Raw genomic sequence first — 19,762 nt, 5'->3', positions numbered from 1 at the left:
TTGTGAAACCTTAGAAGAAGAAACTCGACTTAAGATAATCTTCTTTTTCAGAGTAAATGTCTTGAAATCGCTCCTGTTGTCGTGAAACGAGTGAACTTTCTCGAAACAAGCAGTATCATCTCCCAATAAGGGAAGATTTTTTTTTAGCAGTGCCTTGAAATAAGCATTAAACGCCTTGAGAGTAAGCCTTTTTTTTGCGGCGTAGCAGGCCTTTTAAGTTGCGGCGAGTTTGCGCCTCGTTTGATCATTCTGAATCAAAGCCGGACCCCCTTCTACGTGGCTGGGTATCTCTAGTTGTCCCGGGCTGTGAGCGGACGCAGGGCTTGTTGCGCTGCCAACTTCTGAATGGGAGCTAACTAAACCTGAGCACACGTGGGCTCGGACACGGACTCTCAAACCCGCCACAGAAGAAATAAAAACTCAGAAATATGTGTATAGTCTATTGTAAGTCTGGATTAACATCCGAAAGGGAGTGTTTTCAGTCAAAGTGAAAATAATTCCTTGGTGGGTGGGTGTCTTGGGGGGGGGGGGTAGCGACGTTCAGAGGAACTAAATGACAGTGGAGAGAAAAGGATGGCAAGTGAAAAGACATTTGTGAGCGTAAGCCCTCCTGACCTCTCAGCTCTCTCTCTCTCCCTCTCCTCAATATTTGATGCGTGTGAATTATGAATGGTGCTTATAGAAAATAATACAGTGTTCAACAACAGCACAGATGTAGCCCTGCGAAGAGCCGAGAGACGACGACAGGGCTTTTGCGGCTCGGAACAAAACAGCAAACAGCGAGCTGCTAGTCGGCGGTACACGGGTGTAAAAAGGTCCGGCAAGGCGGGCGTGGAGGCTGACTTGAGTGGCTCCCGGAGGCCGGCAGGTCGGCCCTCAGTTCAGAGAACCTTTTCTTAACACGAACGGCAAGAAATGTGTTTGCAGCAGGAAACGACGCCGGGGCGCTTTGTGCGTCGATAATGTGCCTTGCTCTCCACACGAGATGGGGGACGGTTTTTAACTGATGTCATGGGAGTGGCCATTTATAATAGATGTCATGTCAGCTTTACCGGGTATTAAAGAAGGAAACCGGGGGGTATTAATTCCCCGCAACTAGAGGAAACATGGAGATGAATAGATACACCGGGAGGGGAAGACGGTCAAAAAGGAGAGGCGCCAAACCGGTGGGCAACGCGTACTCGTGAAAAACAGGCCGACAACTTTGCTGACCTTGACAAATTGAGGGCAAAGCGGTTCAAAAAAAAAAAACCCCGGCGGGATCAGATTTCCTTTGGACGCCACAGAAACAGTCAGAAACCGGCAAGCGCTGGCAGTGAACGAAGGAAAATAAACATTTTCGTTAGTGGAATTTAACCTTCAACCTGTCCTGAATGGATTTCCACCATGTTTTTCCAAAATGGAGATGGCGGCACAAGGTGTGAACATGGCGCTGTTTGAAGGGTTGGGGTCAACTCAATTTTAATTTCATTCATCCATCCATCCGTTATACAAACCGCTTATCCTGCTCTCAGGGTCGCGGGGATGCTGGAGCCTACCCCAGCAGCCATTGGGCGGCAGGCGGGGAGACACCCTGGACAGACCGCCAGCCCATCACAGAGGGCCCCCCCCCCACACACACCTTGGGTTAGACTACCCCGGGGCTCGAACCCGGGACCTTCTTGCTGTGAGGTGACCGCGCTAACCACTGCACCACCGTGCTGCCCTAATTTTATTTCAATTTGAATTTCTAATTGATAAATTAAAATTTAAATGTGATAATTAATTAAATTTGAATTTCAATCAATCCAAAATATAAGTGAGAGGTCTGTTTAAAAGAAAGGGTTGATTTATCACAGGAGGACGAGCCGAGCACGGCAAGGTTTTAAATGCTTGAATTTTGAGGCGTTCGTTTGCAGATGTGGCAGAAACCGGGTGTTAAATGAACCCAAACCCTGTCCCAGGAGTATGAAGTGGTTTCGAGGCTATGGAGGGGAAAATTCGAATTCTACAAACAGGAAGTGCTTTCTAGCATGGGTAATCAAAGTAAAATCGCACGATTTAAAATGGGTCGGTGGGAACTAATAACTCCGGAACGCCTTTGTTAAATATCAAAGCAGGACACTATAGGGAATGGCAACACAAGTGCTAATTTTAGAGAAACAAACCTATTTTAAAAAAAAAATAAAATAAAAAAAGCTTATCACTTGAAACAAAGATGTGAAGGTAGCGCCGCCTCGGCAGCTGCGGCAGAGCAGTGAGACGTGGTCCTTGAGATGATGGATCAGATATGAGCTGGTGGAACAGGGCTTGTCGTAGCCATTGTTGTGATGAACTTGCAAAGCAAACCGTCAACGAACATTCAGAAAAACGCAGTGTTTTGGAGGAAAGAGGCGCGACTTAGCCACGGCTAGCTGCCTGGCTAGCTGGACCCGAACCATGGTGACGTCCCCAGTTCTGGATCAAATCCGAGTTCTGGATCAAATCCGAGTTCTGCATAACTAATCCATTCGTTAGCACGATTTTTTTTCTTTCTTAATGTCACCTGGTGAAATAAAAACGTGTCCAGGGTAAGAGGTCACCAAAGGACACCCTCAGAAGACATAACTGTTTGACATTACGGTTTTTATAACGCTTCCCAAAACCTGACCGCGTCTTTACCTTCTCTGTTTTGTTTTTTGTTTTGTTTTTTTCTAACATAGTAAAGAGTGTCTTCATGCTGTATGGCAGGGAATGGTTGTGTCACCGCTGAACGAGAGATTGACGAGTAAATCTGGGTTCAAAGGTCATCTCTCACAGGCTTGACCTCGATTTGCTTCAGCGATTGGAGGACAAAAGTGAAGCGGCGCCAAAGCGCACAGCTTAATCCATGAACCCTTTTGGCAGTACACATCCACCCAGACCCCTCTTCTTCTCTTTCTGAGATTTCTCTTCTTCTATATCACAGCACAGGATCTAGAAGTGTGACTCCGGATCCCACCACACATTTTGCGATACACAAACACAACCAAAGAAAATCATTTACAAAACCTTTTTTTTTTCTTTTCTTTTCTTTTCTTTTTTTTTTTGGAGACTAAAGACTGAGACGGACGGATGTCAGAATACTACAATTCTTTTTTTCTTTTTTTCCTGTTTCTCCGTGTAAGTGATGGCACATGGACTAAAATGCAACATGGCCACCTGTACAGGCATTTTGTATGGGGACTTGCACAGTAAAACCAGCTCTCTGACTCTCCAGTCCTGTCATTCAGACATCAACACTACACACCGATTCGGTCTGGACTCGACATGTCAACTTTTTTTTTCTTGCTTTTTTTTTTTTTTCCTGAACAGTAAATGAAAGTCTATACAGAGGAAATTAAAACACACTCACAGACTTGACTCATCTAAACCACAGCAAAGGCAGTGGTAATAAAATACCTCTCAGAGTTCACACAACGTACACACACACACACACACTCACACACACATTATTTTTGTCAAAAATTCACAAAGTTTTTTTTTTTCTTTTCTTGATGTGCACGGGGGTGAAATCATCACACAGACACACACACACCCGTCACATCATGTCCAGTCACCATTTTGTGTCAGCATCTGGAGAGTACCAAACGGTGTGCAGTGACACAAAATGGTGCTGCCAGGAGAGCGCTAAGTCTCTTCCTTTCTCATTTTTCACATTTCTCACAATCCAGGGCCCCTTCCTTCCTTCCTTCATTCCTTCTTTCGTTCCCCCTTCTCCAGCCTCACCAACCAGTTCAGTGTTAAATAGACGGACAGGGTGGATGAGTAAGGAGAAAAGGTCTAAAAAAACAGCCTCCCCAGACCCCCGGCCTCCTCAAAGAGAGCCCATCCTGTTTAAGAGACTGTTTTCTTCCCTCCCAGGTCCGCCTCCTTCTTGTCCAGCCGCATGTACGGCTCGAAGGCCGAGGAGCCGCAGCCGTAGGCGGACGTCAGTTCGTGATGCGCACCCCCCAGCAGGGGCATGGAGAAACAGAGGGAGTGTGGCGGGGGGACCCCCAGACGTGGCGAGGGAGGGGTACCCCCCAATGAGGGCAGTGACAGCCCAAAAGTTCCCCCAGGGAGGGAGCAAGGAGGAGTGCTACTGCTAATCACCGGGGAGGTGGAGGAGGCACCGCCCGGGCTGCCCAGCAGGGAGCCATTTGCGGCGTGTGGCGCGGGGCCCAGGAGCGGGTTAGGCGGTGGGGCAGGTCCGGAGAAGAGGCGGCCCTGCTCCAGGAGGCGCAGGATGTTGCAGGTGGCGAGCGACTCGGACGAGGAGGAGGAGCGCTTGTCCGAGTCCTTGGTGGTGTCCTTCTTCTGTTTGGTGCGTCGGTTCTGGAACCACACCTTCACCTGTCAGAGGACAGCCAAGCAAAAGGGTGAAGCAGTTGAAATGCATTCATGTGAACATTCACATTAGAACCTATTTCGTCCCACCGTGTCGTATATCAACGCTTCTGCCAAAGAGCCAATGTAAGGTGCACAAGATACCCCTTAGCATTTGTATAGAAGTGCACCCAGTACCAATAGCTAACTTTTGGGGGGGGGGGGTTCCCCCTTTTTTCTCCCCAATTGCATATGGCCAATTACTCCCTCTTTCACCAGAGGGATGTAGCGCGTGAGAGGATCACGCTTTTTCAGTCCCCGCCCCCCGAACAGGCACACCGACCGACCAGAGGAGGCGCTCGTGCGGCGACCAGGACACATACCCACCCGCAGACTTGGCCAATTGTGTCTGTACGGACGGACCAAGCCGGAGGTAACATGGGGATTCGAACCTGCGATCCTCGTGCTGGTAGGCAACGGAATAGACCGCTACGCCACCCGGACACCACCACCAGCTAACTTTAGCAATAGATTTAACCACTACCTAACCTGTATGTCATTAATATTCATATATTAGGCAGAACCATCGTAGGAGAAAATGTGTTGCTGTCAGGTAAAAATGCTCTACGTGTCCAACACTGCTGCAGGAGGTGTCACATTGGAGTGTATGAAACACCCAGCGCGTCTCTATACAAGCACTTCAGCCAAAGCATCAATATACAATGAGGTGGGATGACAATACGTTGCACATTGCATCAGGGATAACACTGGGTCACAACCTGGATCAGAAACAAAAGACATCCCGGAAAACCCCAGCAAACCAGAGGATCATGTGTTCCAGGTTAACGGAACAGATCCAATGAGGGTTTTGTCAACTTGTTCGTGTGGCGCCGATTCAACATTTAGAACGTCAACGACAGCCAACGAAAATATGACCAGGGAGGCTCCAGGACGCCTAGATTACAAGGGTGACGGCAAATCAAAGTTCAACATCTGCAGCCTATCGAATCTGCTGACCTATTTCATTAAGGACTGGAATATTTTGTGTTTTTTGTACATATTTTTTTCAGATGCTTTTTCAGGAACCCTCGCGAATGGCCCACCGCGCTGTTCTTGTTGAGTTTTTCCAATTTTGCACAGCTCAACGCGGTGTTTCGGCACGGAAGAACATCTGAGCAACTATCCCAGCTCTGCCTCTACAAATCACATCTGCCATAACCGCCACATTTGATCACAATAGCTGCGGTCTGATCGACTGCATTTGCATTCGGCCCGTCTGCAGCCGTTTGCCTGAGTGAGGATGGAGGGATCGTGGGACGCCGGTAAATGGCCCATCTCCGGCAGGGGCCTTTTACGCGCTCACGGTGGCAAGTAATGGGAGCCGTGCTAACACGCTACACCTTCGTGGTGAACGAGCTCTGCACGTATGAATCCGTGCAGGGCGGTGAGAGAAGCTGCAGAGCTCATCGGATCAGCGCTGGTGCTTCTTCTCTCCGTGTCACTTACACTTCGAGGCCCTAACAGGCTGGTGATGAACTCCCGGGAGCAGTCCATGATACCAGAGCAGAGGAAGCACAGGTAGCCTAGCAAAAATACTCTCTCGATCACTCTTCCACCTTCTGTCACACATGCACTCCCTAATAAGAACTTAAATATAGACTATGGAAGGTGCATTCTCGCATTCTTGGTACCAAGCTGGTCGAGTAGTCGAGTCGAGCGACAGATTGGTGAGTGACAGCTAAAGGGGGAGAGTCTTTTTCATCTTGAAAGGCGGGAAAAGGAAAATTAACATTACAAACTAAAAGAACAACCGGAAAGCCAAAGCTATCACAGCCATCATCATTAATATCTTCATCATCATCATCATCCTCCTCAAAATCCTCATCGTCCTTCCTTACGCACGGCAGTAAGTAGCGGGCTTCCTCCTGCCGAAGCCATCACGCCACCGGCTGCACACCGAGGAAGAGCACGGTGAACTCTCGCTGTCCTTGTATGTCATCTTTTATTGACGATGCGGGGCGCAGCTCGAACGTATAGCGTGTGGGTGAGGTTGGTCCTGGGTGGGAGTTTGAGTGGAGGGCACGGCGAGGTCAGCCCAGATCAGCGCACACCCACACCGAAAGTAATCGTGCGCATGAAAAATGCAGAGGGCAATGACCGACTTTCTCTCAATCCTCTCGCTTTCCCCGTTCGCCTCGCCGTTTGTGGCTCCGGTGGAACGCAAGAAGGGGAACGGCACGCAGCTGACATCGTCTTAATGAGTCGGACACGCGGGCGGGCGGGCGCGCTCGCGAGCACGCAAACGGGCGTGCACAGATATATATATATATATATATATATATACACGCAGTGGCATTAGTCAATAGTCACGCATGCATACACACACCCATGGACTTGCACGTAAAGACACAGTTATACAAGCCACCGTTACAGAACAGAGTCCAGTCGGATAACGTCGTTATGATGAATGAGACCCGGGATGATAACTGAAATCTGACTCATGGCGGGCTTTTGTTTTTTGTTTGCTTGTTTTTTTTGGGGGTTTTTTTTGCTATTTGAAAGAATACCTGTGGAAGTGATCGTTAACACATTAACCTTCGGTTCTCCTTCCAACTTAAGCAGCTCTCAGTATAATGCAATGGGGTCCCCCCCCCCTTTTCTCCCCAATCTTACCCGGCCAATTACCCCACTCTTCCGAGCCGTCCCGGTCGCTGCTCCACCCCCCTCTGCCGATCCGGGGAGGGCTGCAGACTACCACATGCCTCCTCCCATACATGTGGAGTCAACAGCCGCTACTTTTCACCTGACAGTGAGGAGTTTCGCCCGGGGGACGTAGCGCGTGGGAGGATCACGCTATTCCTTCCCAGTTCCCCCCCCCCTATGTAACAGGGTCCTCGACCGCCCAGAGGAGGCGCTAGTGCAGCGACCGGGACACAAACCCACATCCGGCTTCCCGCCCGCAGACGCGCCCAATTGTGTCTGTAGGGACGCCCGACCAAGCCGGAGGTAAAACGGGGATTCGAACCGGCGATCCCCGTGTTGGTAGGCAACGGAATAGACCGCTATGCTACCCGGACCCCCCCCCCCCCCAGTATAACGCAATGTTAACCTGGCAAACATCTCTCGCCATGCCGAAGTTAGAAATCCATTTCACTTAAAATTAAAACGTTTTTGAGAGGGCGTCCGGGTGGCGTAGCGGTCTATTCCATTGCCTACCAACACGGGGATCGCCGGTTCGAATCCCCGTTTTACCTCCGGCTTGGTCGGCCGTACCTACAGACACAATTGGCCGTGTCTGCGGGTGGGAAGCGGGATGTGGGCATGTGTCCTGATCGCTGTACTAGCGCCTCCTCTGGTTGATCGGCGCACCTGTTCGGGGGGCGGGGGGGAGTAGCGTGATCCTCCCACGCGCTGGCGAAACTCCTCACTGTCAGGTGAAAAGAAGCGGCTGGCGACTCCACGTGTCGGAGGAGGCACGTGGTAGTCCGCAGCCCTCCCCGGCTCGCAAGAGCGGGGTAATTGGACGGGTACAATTGGGGGGGAGAAAAGGGGTTATTTATATTCCACTTTTTAAAAACAAATGTTCAGTGCACCTCAACAACCATCACAGTCCAGCAAGTTGACTTTTCTGCCGTTGAGCCGTAACATCCGCCTGCTGCCTGTGTACGCTCGGTGTTATTTACGCACATATAAACCCCCCCCCCTTTACCCCCCGGAGGACTTGTTTTGGGAATCAAGTAATCTAATCCGCGGTGAATGAGCACTGACGCTAGACCACTCCGGTCTGTAAAGGTTTCATTGTGGAAATTGTGAAAGTCTCACGCGAATCTGCACGTGCACACCCAACACAACATGCAAGCACATGCGTACAAAAACCCGCAACCAGATCAGTGTTCATCACGGCCGGACTCCGAGCGGGACTGACACAGCGGCTTTGGGGCTAATTTGCTCGGTTGTTATCTCTCGGGCTACTGTTTGCTCGTGCCTCTATTTAATGTGTTTTTATTGCGATATCCGGTTGATGCAGCACTTCCCTTAGTCCAAGACACATGTCTCCCATGGGAGACAATGACCTTAACCTTGTTCTTAAACGGGTCACACAGAGGTCACGGGTGAACGCAACACGAGATCCTCGCGCACGTACGCGCGTAAATACCACATCGCTCACATGACCTCCTTCATGCCAGTAAGAACCAGTAAGAGTGCCCCCCCCCCCCCCCGTGTGGGTGTCCGCCATGTTGGAACTGCTTTGGCGGGTACTGGAATGTGAATACCAGCGTCTCAAGAGCAAATTGTGAGACTGGAAAACTTGCGAGATAGTCGGATTTTCGCAAAAACGTACACACTTCCACGTCTGGCAGAGACGTCCAGTAGGACCAACAATGAGGCACCGAGGGGATCCAGAGCAGCGCTTGGGGGGTTAGGTGACTTGCTCGAGGGTACGTCAGCGGTGACCTATGAAGCGACGATGGCGTCTGTCTTCAAAGCGGTTTGGAGACTTGAACCATCAACTCTCTAGACACCTCGCTGCCCCTCCCCCTTTTCTCCCCAATCGTACCCGACCGATTACCCCCCTCTTCGAAGCCGTCCCGATTGCTGCTCCACCCCACTCTGCCGATCCGGGGAGGGCTGCACACTACCGCATGCCTCCTCCCATACATGTGGAGTCACCAGCCACTTCTTTTCGCCTGACAGTGCGGAGTTTCACCAGGGGGACGTAGCATGTGGGAGGATCACGCTATTCTCCCCAGTCCCCCACCCCCCGACAGGCGCCCCGACCGACCAGAGGAGGCGGTAGTTCGGTAGTGCACATCCGGCTTCCCACCCGCAGACACGGCCAGTTATGTCTGTAGAGACGCCTGACCAAGCTGGAGGTAACACGGGGACTCGAACTCGCGATCCCCGTGTTGGTAGGCAACGGAATAGACCGCTATGCTACCCGGACGTCCCAACTCGCTGCTCTTAAGTGTGTTAAAGTTAAACTGACTGGGTACAGGGTTTGCTTATAAAACAAGTGTGGGTAGCCCTGCTAGCTTCAACTACACCACTACTACTATACTACTGCTACTATACTACTAGTACTACTACTACTACTATACTATTACTACTGCTACTACTACTGGACTGGTACCCTGTCCAGGACAGGTCGTCCGCTTCCTACCAGTGCATGCTGGGATAGACTCCAACCCACCACCACCCTAAACTCCATTAGGTGTGTATAGACAGTGGATGGATGCATGGATGATGATAACGATAACAATAATGACATAAATAATAATAATAATAATAATAACACTGACGATGACTTTTATGTGTATGTCACCTTTAAGGAAACTCGGGGTCACCTTACAAGATGAGGAATAAGAACAAATAAGAATCGTTAACACCTTTTAAACGAAGGTCAGATGATGGGGAAATTAGTTAAGCAAGTGGGTTTGGAGACGTTTCTAGAAACCAGCTTGCATCTCTGCATCACGGATGTGCGTGTGTGTGTGTGTGTGTGTGTGTGTGTGTGTGTGTGTGTGTGTGTGTGTGGAGAGGAGAGCCTTCCAGGTGATGTTATGTGTTAGCTCTGATGAGCAGTTATCCTGTTTGCAGGGGTTGGCGTCATAAACCAAACGGGAGGTGCTGGTTATGGTGCGGAGGAAGAGGAGGTATGCCCAGGAGTTCGAACCAGAAGGCTAAAAGAGGCATTTTGGGTGAGTGAGATCATTGATTCAACCGTTAACCGAGACACAAATAATGAGATCAGAGGGAAGCCCCGCATCGGCTCAGAGAGAAGCGCTGATGCCAGTAGGTCTTAATGCAAAGACCTAAGAGACACAGAGAGAGAGACAGAGAGAAGGGTGGTGGGTGGGACAGATGAGAGGAGGGATGAATTATGGTATGATTCAGTATCATAACAGTCCCATACTCCCCCCACCCCCCCCCTTCTCCAGTGAGTCACATCCCCTCTTCACCTCTGCCGCCCTGTTGCTGTGTTCATGTGCAGCAGCTCGCTGAACACCAGCTTCCCACGAAAGGCTTGCGGCTAATGCCCTCACACACTGCTGAATGTAAATCCCCGGCCAATCCCTTCGCTCCGCACACACCCACGCGATGGGCGGGGCTTAGCCCGCCGTTCATAACACTGCCATCGCCATCCTGTCTGTCACGTCAAAGAAAAAAAAAAAAAACAAGCTTGCTTGTGTTTGATGGGCGGAGGGAGGGGTGGGGGGGCTGATGAGGAGAGAAGAAAGCAAATCTGCCTTTAGTACATCTACACTATTGGATCTAAATCCCTTTTAATGGGATCCAGGGTTCAGAGCCGGGGCAGAGATTATCGAAGGGAGATCTGGATCTAGTGTGACCTGCATTTGCCCCGGCCTCGACCTTCACACTCCGCCCCGCTGCGCTGTGGTCTGCAGGGGCAAAACTGGGGCAGGGTTCAGGGCAGGGGTGAGGAGGGCAAACCGAAAAGGGGAGAACTTTATGTAGGTATCATGGCAAAAGGAGGTGTGTGTGTGGGGGGGGGGGGGGCGCGGAGCAGAGAGAGGCGGGGCGTGTAACGAGGACCAATAGGAGGCGCTTGGATTTCAGGGTTAACGCGTCTGTCTGAAACTCTTAATTAGAGCGATTTACAAAACGCAACAGTAAAGTTACCTTCACATCCAACAGGTAATCACCACAGACACAATTAAGCAGAGATCAGGGGGTCAAAGGTCAAGGCATTAGTGTCTTTTTAATGTATGGCTGACCGTCGCCTGAGAAGAGGACGCTAGAAAATTAACAGAACCAAATGTGTGCGTGTGTGTGTGTGTGTGTGTGTTGCAGGGATAACACTCCGTTAGCAGCCATAAGTCTTCTGTGTGTTTCTGAAACACCGCCAACCCAACCTCACTGGCAGACACTCTGGGAGAGTGAAAATGTGCTCCCTGGTTTGCAGATAGTTTTGCTTGCACCGCTTCCCCACTCTTGCTTTTCTACCCCATGTCTTACTTTCCTGGACAACATGGGCTCTTAAGTGTTGTTATTTGCATTCTCTCATACACCGGTTGTGCGGCCGTTACGTCGCTGTCGGTCGTAACTTCAGTGGCGTTTCAGAGACACACAGGAGACTGCTCAGTATAATGGCTGCTTATGGAGCGTTATCACTGTAACACATATACAGAGAGAGAGCGACAATAATGATAACCGTGACTGTTTGTCTCTAAGGATGGGCTGTCAGAAGACACCAGTCAGCCGGTTTAGTGATACTTTGACCTTCTGGACTTGGTTTTCACACCTCTGGGTTATGGTGGAGGGTACTGACGGTGCTTCTTTTTTTAAATTTGAGATCCTTTATTGATCCCCATAGGGAATTTACGCTCTGCATTAACCCGTCCTAGCTGTGTAGCTAGGAGCAGTGGGCGGCCGCCGTGCAGCGCCCGGGGACCAACTCCAGTTCGTCTCGCCATGCCTTGCTCAGGGGCACAGACAGAAGTATTAACCCTAACATGCATGTCTTTTTGATGGTGGGGGAAACCCGAGCACCTGCAGAAAACCCACCGCAGACACGGGGGGAACATGCAAACTCCACACAGAGGACGACCTGGGATGACCCCCCCCCCAAGGTTGGACAACCCCTCGGTTCGAACCCAGGCCCTTCTTGCTGTGAGGCGACAGCGCTAACCACTGCACCACTGTGCCGCCTCACACCATAATTTCACACCATAATTGCAAACGTGTATAGTTTGTATGAGGTAGAGCACAAACTAAACATTAAGTCAAGAAGAAGACCGCATAGGGGGGGAGCAGGAAGTTAACAGCCGCCTGCTGGGAGTGCTGCAGTGGCGCTGGACAGGCCTCGTCAGCAGTGGTTAGTGTATTCGGAGGTGAAACTTCAGTGAAGTTGCATTACGAGGGCTTAACAACTCCAAATTTCAAGGCAGTGCTTATTTTTCGGGGTTGTGCAGCAGTCAAGGGAAGTGCGTCATCCATTGAAAGCAGTGATTGTGCGCTCCGCCGTGCGCTTTTGTGTATGAGATGTAAAAGTGGCAGGAGGCCGGTCTGGAGGGGGCACCCCTGATGGACTGAACCCGGTCTGACTACATGAAAACAGACCAGACGGGCGGACGTGGGCCCGGTGGAGGCCGGTACTGTGGACGCACACAGCCAGAGGTCACAGAGACAAACAGGAAAACCTGACCTGCAGCACACGTCAGCCTGCTGTCCGCATTGTGTTACTAATTCACCTGCAGAGTCCCAGCGTGACGCCGCGCAAGTTAAAGACGAGTTATGAGTCAGTCTGAGTGACTCTTAGATGGAGTTGGCTTAAAAAAACCGAAGGCCAAGCAAAATTCAGGGCTCAGGAAGATGTATTGTGATGAAGACGGGGGACTATCCGTCTGTCTGTCCGTCTATACACAGAAAGAGGGGCACAGAGAAAGACAGCAATACCACAGTCTAAGTTACCATTGTGATTGTCGACATTGGTGTGTGTGTGTGTGTGTGTGTGTGTGTGTGTGTGTGTGTGTGTGTGTGTGTGTGTGTGTTTCTCTTTGACTCAAGGTGAAAAAAAAAACAGTCCACTGAGACAACCTTCCTATGGAGATTTTAACTGCCTTGGGTTGTAGCCGTGCTCCGGTAGATTTGGTCCGAGCTCGTCAGATTTACAGGTCCAGTCAGTTGGACTTATCACGGAATGACACGTGTCCTCATGTCTTTTTCAAGACAACTTCTTTAACAAACCTATCACGCCGTGATAATTGCTTGGTTTGAGGTGAGATAGGATCCTGGCAAATCACTTGCTTTGCTTCTGGGGGCGGGGGGGGGTTGCAGTTTTGGAGTGTGCCAAAAATCATTCCACTGCCTATTGGACTTGTACATGAAGTATGTGACAAATAAACCTCCCGGTCTTTGCATCTTTTCCCACCTCATTACTGTTTTCCACATTGCGCCGCTTTGCCGTCTCGCGTCACGTGAATAAACGACTTCGGGACCGCGGCCATAACGGGCCATAATAGGTATTAAACGCGACAGCCGTGTGACGACATGGCGCTCGTCTCTGCGGAGGTCACTGCTATCTCGTCATGCAAGGACAACAGGGCCAACTGAAACAAAGGCGACGTTTCTTGTTAACCAGGACACCTGTTGATCTTGCTAACGCGCCTGCTAACACCGTCTATGACCCCCTCCAGCTACTCAGAGCCCCGCCTGTGACCCCGTTCAAACCCCCTGATCCTGCGCATGTGATGCGCTTCGGCACACAATAGCAAGCCTTCTACGTGGAGACCGCCATACACGCCGACAGCTGTCTCACGTTACTCAACTTCACACGGCAAACCAACAGCCACTGAACCGCATGAACCGAGCACAGCTCGTCGATACGTGACGGGTCAGCTGCAAGTGACGAGTCAATAGTTGCCTGCAATACACCCAAGAACATATCAACCTCACAACCCAGAGGCTAAATTGTCTGGTGACGGTTGACTCTGGGGACAACGGCCAATACTGCTGCCACTGTAGCTGCTGGGGGGGGGGGGCTGGGTATTGGCAAGGACCTCCCGATACGATACGTGACACGGGTCACGATGCGACTGTGTCACGATACATTGCGATGCGATACATGTTGCGATATATTGCAATATTCTACATCATAATTTACTGAAAATGTAAAAATGTAGCGGAAAATACAACTTGCTGATTACCGCCTAATATTTACATCAACTCGGTGGACAAATCGAGTCAAAACTAATTCAAAATTTCCCTTCCGGTTTATCAGAATGGTATTCGCTTTGCACTGTGTCCCTGAACACGCTGAGCTGAAATCTGTTTAAAACGTGACGTTACGACACGAGGGGCTGAAAAATCGATAAAGTATCATGAAAAGAAATATTGCAATACTAAGCTGTATCGTTTTTGTTTTTTTTTGCGCAGCCCTTGCAGCAGCTGTCTGCTCACTTCCGTTTCCTGTGACGACTTCTTCTGTGCTTCCGTCACCGTTCACAGGTGAGCAACCCGAGACGTGGGACCGGAGTCGGAGCCGAGAGACGACGCCGACGACCGGGTTGTTTCACAAGCAGTCGACACGGATCGATCGTATGTCCACACGATACACAAACATAGACACTTTTTGTACACGTTTTCGGTCCCAACGACATTTCGGCCAAAGCCTTCCGCCTCTTTAGCGCCCCACGCGGACTGTTACCGACACGCAACCAAAGCGTGTTGCTGTACAAATCACCGCCTACTCAAACGTGATTGGTCAATACTGCCGACTAAAGCGGAAACGGAAACGGGACGTTTCCGATACCAAACTCTTTTCCCGTGCCTACAGATTCTTTATATATATATATATATATATATATATATATATATATATATATATATATAAGAGAGATGTAGGGAAAAAAACTTTAATTCATAGCAGTACAAGTCTGTTTCACGCGTCACGCACTCATCAGCTGCCAAGATGGTGAAACAACAAAGAAAAAACCCCAGCGAATAAACGCTGTGTTGCCTCGCACCACGCCCCTAGGTACCGTGCACAGCAACCAATGGGAGGATAGGAAACATTTGAAACGTGACGTCAGAAACATTATTAACGTTCCGCTCCTCATTTGTTGAGCACTTTTATAAACACCATTGACGGATTCTGGAGAAGAAGAAAAACGCTATATATATATAGAAGTAGAATCTGTTAATGGAGATTAGAATATATTATCACCACAAGGAGACCAAATATTCCAACTGTGTGTGATAAACTTCCCAGCGTAAAACTAGGACTGATTAGCCGATATCTGTCCTTCACCATGGCAGCTGCGCCATCGGGGCTAGCGACGGGCTTGCTTTGATGGACCCAGCCCCAGACGGGTCAGTGGCGGGGGGTTTTGTTAAAAGCACGACGTGGATCAATGGCTTTGTTCAGCTGCGTCATGAGTGTCAATGGCTGTTCTCCACCGGAGAAACTGCGTGAAACTATGCGATGGAAAACTCTCCGGGGTCCTGAATATTTCCATGCGCGGCGCCGCCACTGCTGCGGCTAGGTTTTCTGATTTCTATTTTGGCCACCCAGGCTAAAAATGCACGTCTTTTACCAAAAGTTGCTTCGGTTACGGCGGAAACATGCACATGGCATGTGATTATCTCACATCGGGAGGAGCTGATGAGAAAGCGGCGGATCAGTGTCAACCAGCTCCTTGCCATGGTTCCTCCAGCCCGCGGTGTTAATGAGAGCATGTTTTCAGTTAACCCGTCTGACAAAATAAGACAATAAATGGCCATGGAAGGGAATCTGCTGGGACCAGTGACTGCAAAAAGGGACTTTTTTTTTCAAATCCAAGCCCACATCCGGATTAGGATGACTAAAATAGTGTTACAGTAGTAATTGGCATACCTTTCTCCCTTCTTATGCTGCCCAAGTGTGAAGCAACACACAATCTGCCTGTAAGAGAGACCTACAAACACAAAATACACGACTACACACACATGATGGCCGCTTGTCCTCCTCCTCTGCTATCTGCTAAACTCTTTATTTCGACCCCCCCCCAAAAAAAAACCCCCAAAACAAATCCAAATCCTCTTTCTCCTTCTACACCTCCTCTCCGTTTGCCACCATACACCCCCACCTCCCCATCTAAACATCCGTCACATCTTATCGCAATGCAGGTCTTTGAGCTGCCCTTTCATTTCTCTCCTTATCCTTCATCGTCATCGTCATCATCACCGTGTTCTTCTTCTTCTCTTTCTTCATCGTTATTATCTTTTTCCTCGTCGTGGTTGTAATGATTTTCATCACCTTCATCTCATTTCACTTGCCCACTCCCTTGCCCTTGTGCCCTTATCCTCACCCCTCCTTACCCCTCCCCCAAATCGACCCATATCCACAGGCTCCGCCCTCATCCATCCATCCATCCAACCATCCAAATGAAAACGCCGGTTGGGGCTTGTGACGCTGCAGCCACATGTCCAGCCAGGTTCAGCCAGGGGTTAACCCCGTCTTATGGCATCGCCAGTAGATATGGCTCCCTAATCCTCCTTAGTGCAAAAAGCACTTGGGACTATTATCAGCCCCCCCACCCCACCCCACCCTCTGCATGCCACAACCCCTTCCTCCGTCCCTCCCTCCGGTCTTCCATTCATCTGGGTTAACCCAGCCGGGCCCCCCCCCCGGCCAAGCCCCTCGGTCTCTCTAGGATGTTGATATCTAGACAAGTCAGATGACCGCGGTGTTCAGCGAGACTAGGCCTTAACCAGTTTCTTGTTTTGCGTGTTCTTTCTTTCTCACTCTACCGCCCCCTGTGGCCTTTTGTGAGGACGTGCGACTGTGGTATGCCGTGTTGAGGTTTCACTGAAGTTTACAAAACAATTCATTATCTCCGCGGTAGCCACGAGAGGATATTATGGTCGGTGTGTGTGTGTGTGTGTGTGTGTGTGTGTGTGTGTGTGTGTGTGTGTCCGCAGCTAATCTCTCATACTACTGGACGGCCAATATTTTTTGAGCAGTTATGACGGTATGATGAAGAACCTCTCGTGAGTGCACTCCTCTAGTTTTGTTTTTGGTTTTTTTTTTTTTGCATGTTGGGTCTCCAGTTCCCAAATTTAGCTCCTATTTCTCTTTTGTGTGTAAATCAGAGGTGGCAAAACCATGTCCAGAAGGTAAAGGTCCTAACCACGTATTTGCTCCACCCGTGTACTAAGCCAGTTGATTCTAATCAGCGCCACCCTTCAGTCAGGTAGGGGACACGAGTTAATGAAATCCGCTGATTTAGTACACGCGTGGCTCAAAGGCCTGGTTAGGAGTTTTACTTTCTGGATACGGTTTTACCACCTGTGGTGTAAGTACAGTGGAGGTGTGTTTCTAAACACAGCAGAAATACGCATGTAGGCGCCTTTAACATACAAGACACTTCCTGTCTCGTTGGTCCAAGGAAGCTTCCTTTTGTGTATCTTGTGTTAGGAACGAGAAGCTCCTTGCTTTCAGAACAGGGATTTCCTTGTTTTAGGAGCAGGAAGTATCGTGGAACAGGAACAGGAAGTATGTTGGAACAGGAACAGGAAGTATCTTGGAACAGGAACAGGAAGCATCTTGAAACAGGAACTGGACGCTTCTTTTTCTTTCACTGTTTAAGGCACGGTGACCCAAGTTTTCTGTTTCCCTTTCCTGTCCCAACTTTTAAGCCCTTTATAAAGCCACATTTGATCCACGACAAACTTGGCTTCATCGCTCACAGATGATAAAAATGGGAGGACACATTTTTGAGGGGGGATTAGTTGTAAAACCCACCATATGCTCTCACCGGCTGCTATGTAAGGGATAATGTACAGCGAGACGGTCATTATTGTGAAATAAACCCCCTCACGTCGGGGTCCTGCATGGCCCTGTTGGGGTTTATTTTGCGGCGATGACCGGCTTGCTGTACATTATCCCGCTCATTACGCCGCTGCTTACTAAATACATCAATCATTTGACACAAAACATTTATTCAAAAATAATTTTATAGGTTTGAAAATGTTTTAAGTGCTTCCGCTCAAAAAAATAGTCCGTCGGATTCGCTAGTCCGTTAGAGCTGTGTCCATAGCAACGGTCTGTTATCCGTAGCAACAGTCTGTCCTTCAGAGCGTAGAATGCCGCAACTGACCAATCAGAATCGAGTATTCAACAAAGCTGCGTAATAAAGCGTCATAACTTTCGGATTGTTTGTAAATGCGTCTTGACGTCAACTGCTCTTTGTGTTATGAACATTGGCGGTGTCTGTACTCCTTTAATATGGCTCGCCTTGTTGTTTCAGTACACGGTAATCACATGGGGTGGTGCATAGTAACCTATACATTGGGCCATACATGTGACCTCTTTGGCTAATCCAGTGATTTAATTGCATTATGCTCTCGTGTGGTTAATGACACAAAGCTATCTATTGCACATATACTGGAGCGCCCTGGGCAACCCTCCGCCTCCACGACGAGGCCGCTCTTCAAAATGTCCCCACCCCCGTTCGTGTTCCGTCAGAAACATCAATAAGGTCATTATCCCTGTAATATGTCTCTTCTTTTAAATCTGTGATGTATTTGCGCATATATAATCGAGGTGTATTTACATACACGTTTGAAAAGTTCAAGTTATAGACTGAAAATAAGCCTTTCGACTCTTGCTCAACGATGGGTCTGTTGTACTTCAATCTTCATAATCACTGGTGATGTGAACAACCCTTCTGCAGCAGCAGAAAACACTAGAAACTCGGATTTAGTTTGTGTTTAGTGCTAGTCGAGACCTGTCAATCAATCTGGGAGTGGCAGCCGCTTCCTGTCCAGTATTTTGGTAGCAGGGCGAACTTTTGGTTTACAATTTAGTTAAGAGCTTGACCGTAAATTTATTGTGTCTTATTATTATTATTATTATTATTATTATTATTATTATACAATATATAGTTGATTTTCCTTTCCTCAGGTACGCTACACTCTTATGAACGCATCACTTTACATGCTTTATCGCTAGCTGTTAGCTTACTCAAAGACCCGCATGAAATTAAAAACAGCTTTTTCACGTTACCAAATATCCCTTGGTTTATTGTGCACCAATATATCAATTTATGCTATTATGCCAAATGACCTAAAGAAGCCTTTTCTTGTATTTCTGCTTCGAGAGTCCGTCCGTCCGTCTGCAGGGGGACAGTTCAGATGCAGATGCGTCCTGCAAAACACGCACAAACATTCCTGCCTTCAGAATAAGAGCACAGGGGTGACAGTAACTCGGCCTCGCCTTCCCGTCACGTAAGAGTGGATAAAGAGTTGGTGGCAGCAGGGTGGTTAGGTGGTGTCAGTGAATTTCTGTGGTATCGGTCCTCAAAAATTTTCCCTTTACAAAAAAACACCTTAGTTAAAGGTGTTTTCTTCCTGCCTTAACAAAGGCTGGAATCTATGCTGTTCAAACAGTGTGGTGTACGGGCCAAATCCAGGCTTTGCAAAAATCATATTTCAGTGGATTACCAGCACACTAGTAAATATCTTCATGCCCTCCCATTCAGCCAGTGACATGCTCCCACAGGCTCTTCATCACTGTCAGTACCAACCTCTTCCTCCGCCAGAGGCTTAAACATATGTGGCCTGACGCCTGGGACAGAATAATTTACATGGGCCTTCTTCCCCCCCCCCCCCCCGTCTCTCTCTGTGCTCCTCTCTTTAGTCCGAGTCTTCCTGCTGACTCGAGAGTCTGATTCAGTTGCTTCCTTCAAATCTAAAGTAAAAACCTGCTTAATGAATGTCATTAACATTTGACTAGCGGTTACCACCGAGTCCGTCAGCTCCAACTCAGCCATCATGTGAGGCTACGCTACTCCTTCTAGCTAGCACCACCCTCCACATCCTGCTGCTGATGAGCCACTGTGTGTGTGTGTGTGTGTGTGTGTGTGTTTTGGCATGCATTAGATTTGAATGCTGTCGCTTATCTTTTCCTCTCGCTCTCGCTCACACACACAGACGAACACGCTCACCCAGAAGC

General features: G+C 49.1%; 1 protein-coding gene across 1 annotated transcript in view; it reads right to left on the bottom strand.

Moving 5' to 3' along the window:
* Positions 1-3,834: 3,834 nt before the first annotated feature.
* vax2 (ventral anterior homeobox 2) overlaps positions 3,835-19,762 on the bottom strand; it is a 33,111-nt gene continuing 17,183 nt past the window's right edge. The window contains exon 3 of the mRNA XM_056300744.1: positions 3,835-4,332. Within this exon, the coding sequence (XP_056156719.1) occupies positions 3,835-4,332 (498 nt within the window). The remainder of the gene's footprint in view (positions 4,333-19,762) is intronic.

The sequence above is a fragment of the Lampris incognitus genome, chromosome 20 (genome assembly GCF_029633865.1).
Source record: "Lampris incognitus isolate fLamInc1 chromosome 20, fLamInc1.hap2, whole genome shotgun sequence".
NCBI lineage: Eukaryota > Metazoa > Chordata > Actinopteri > Lampriformes > Lampridae > Lampris > Lampris incognitus.
This window is presented reverse-complemented; position numbering and strand designations above follow the sequence as displayed.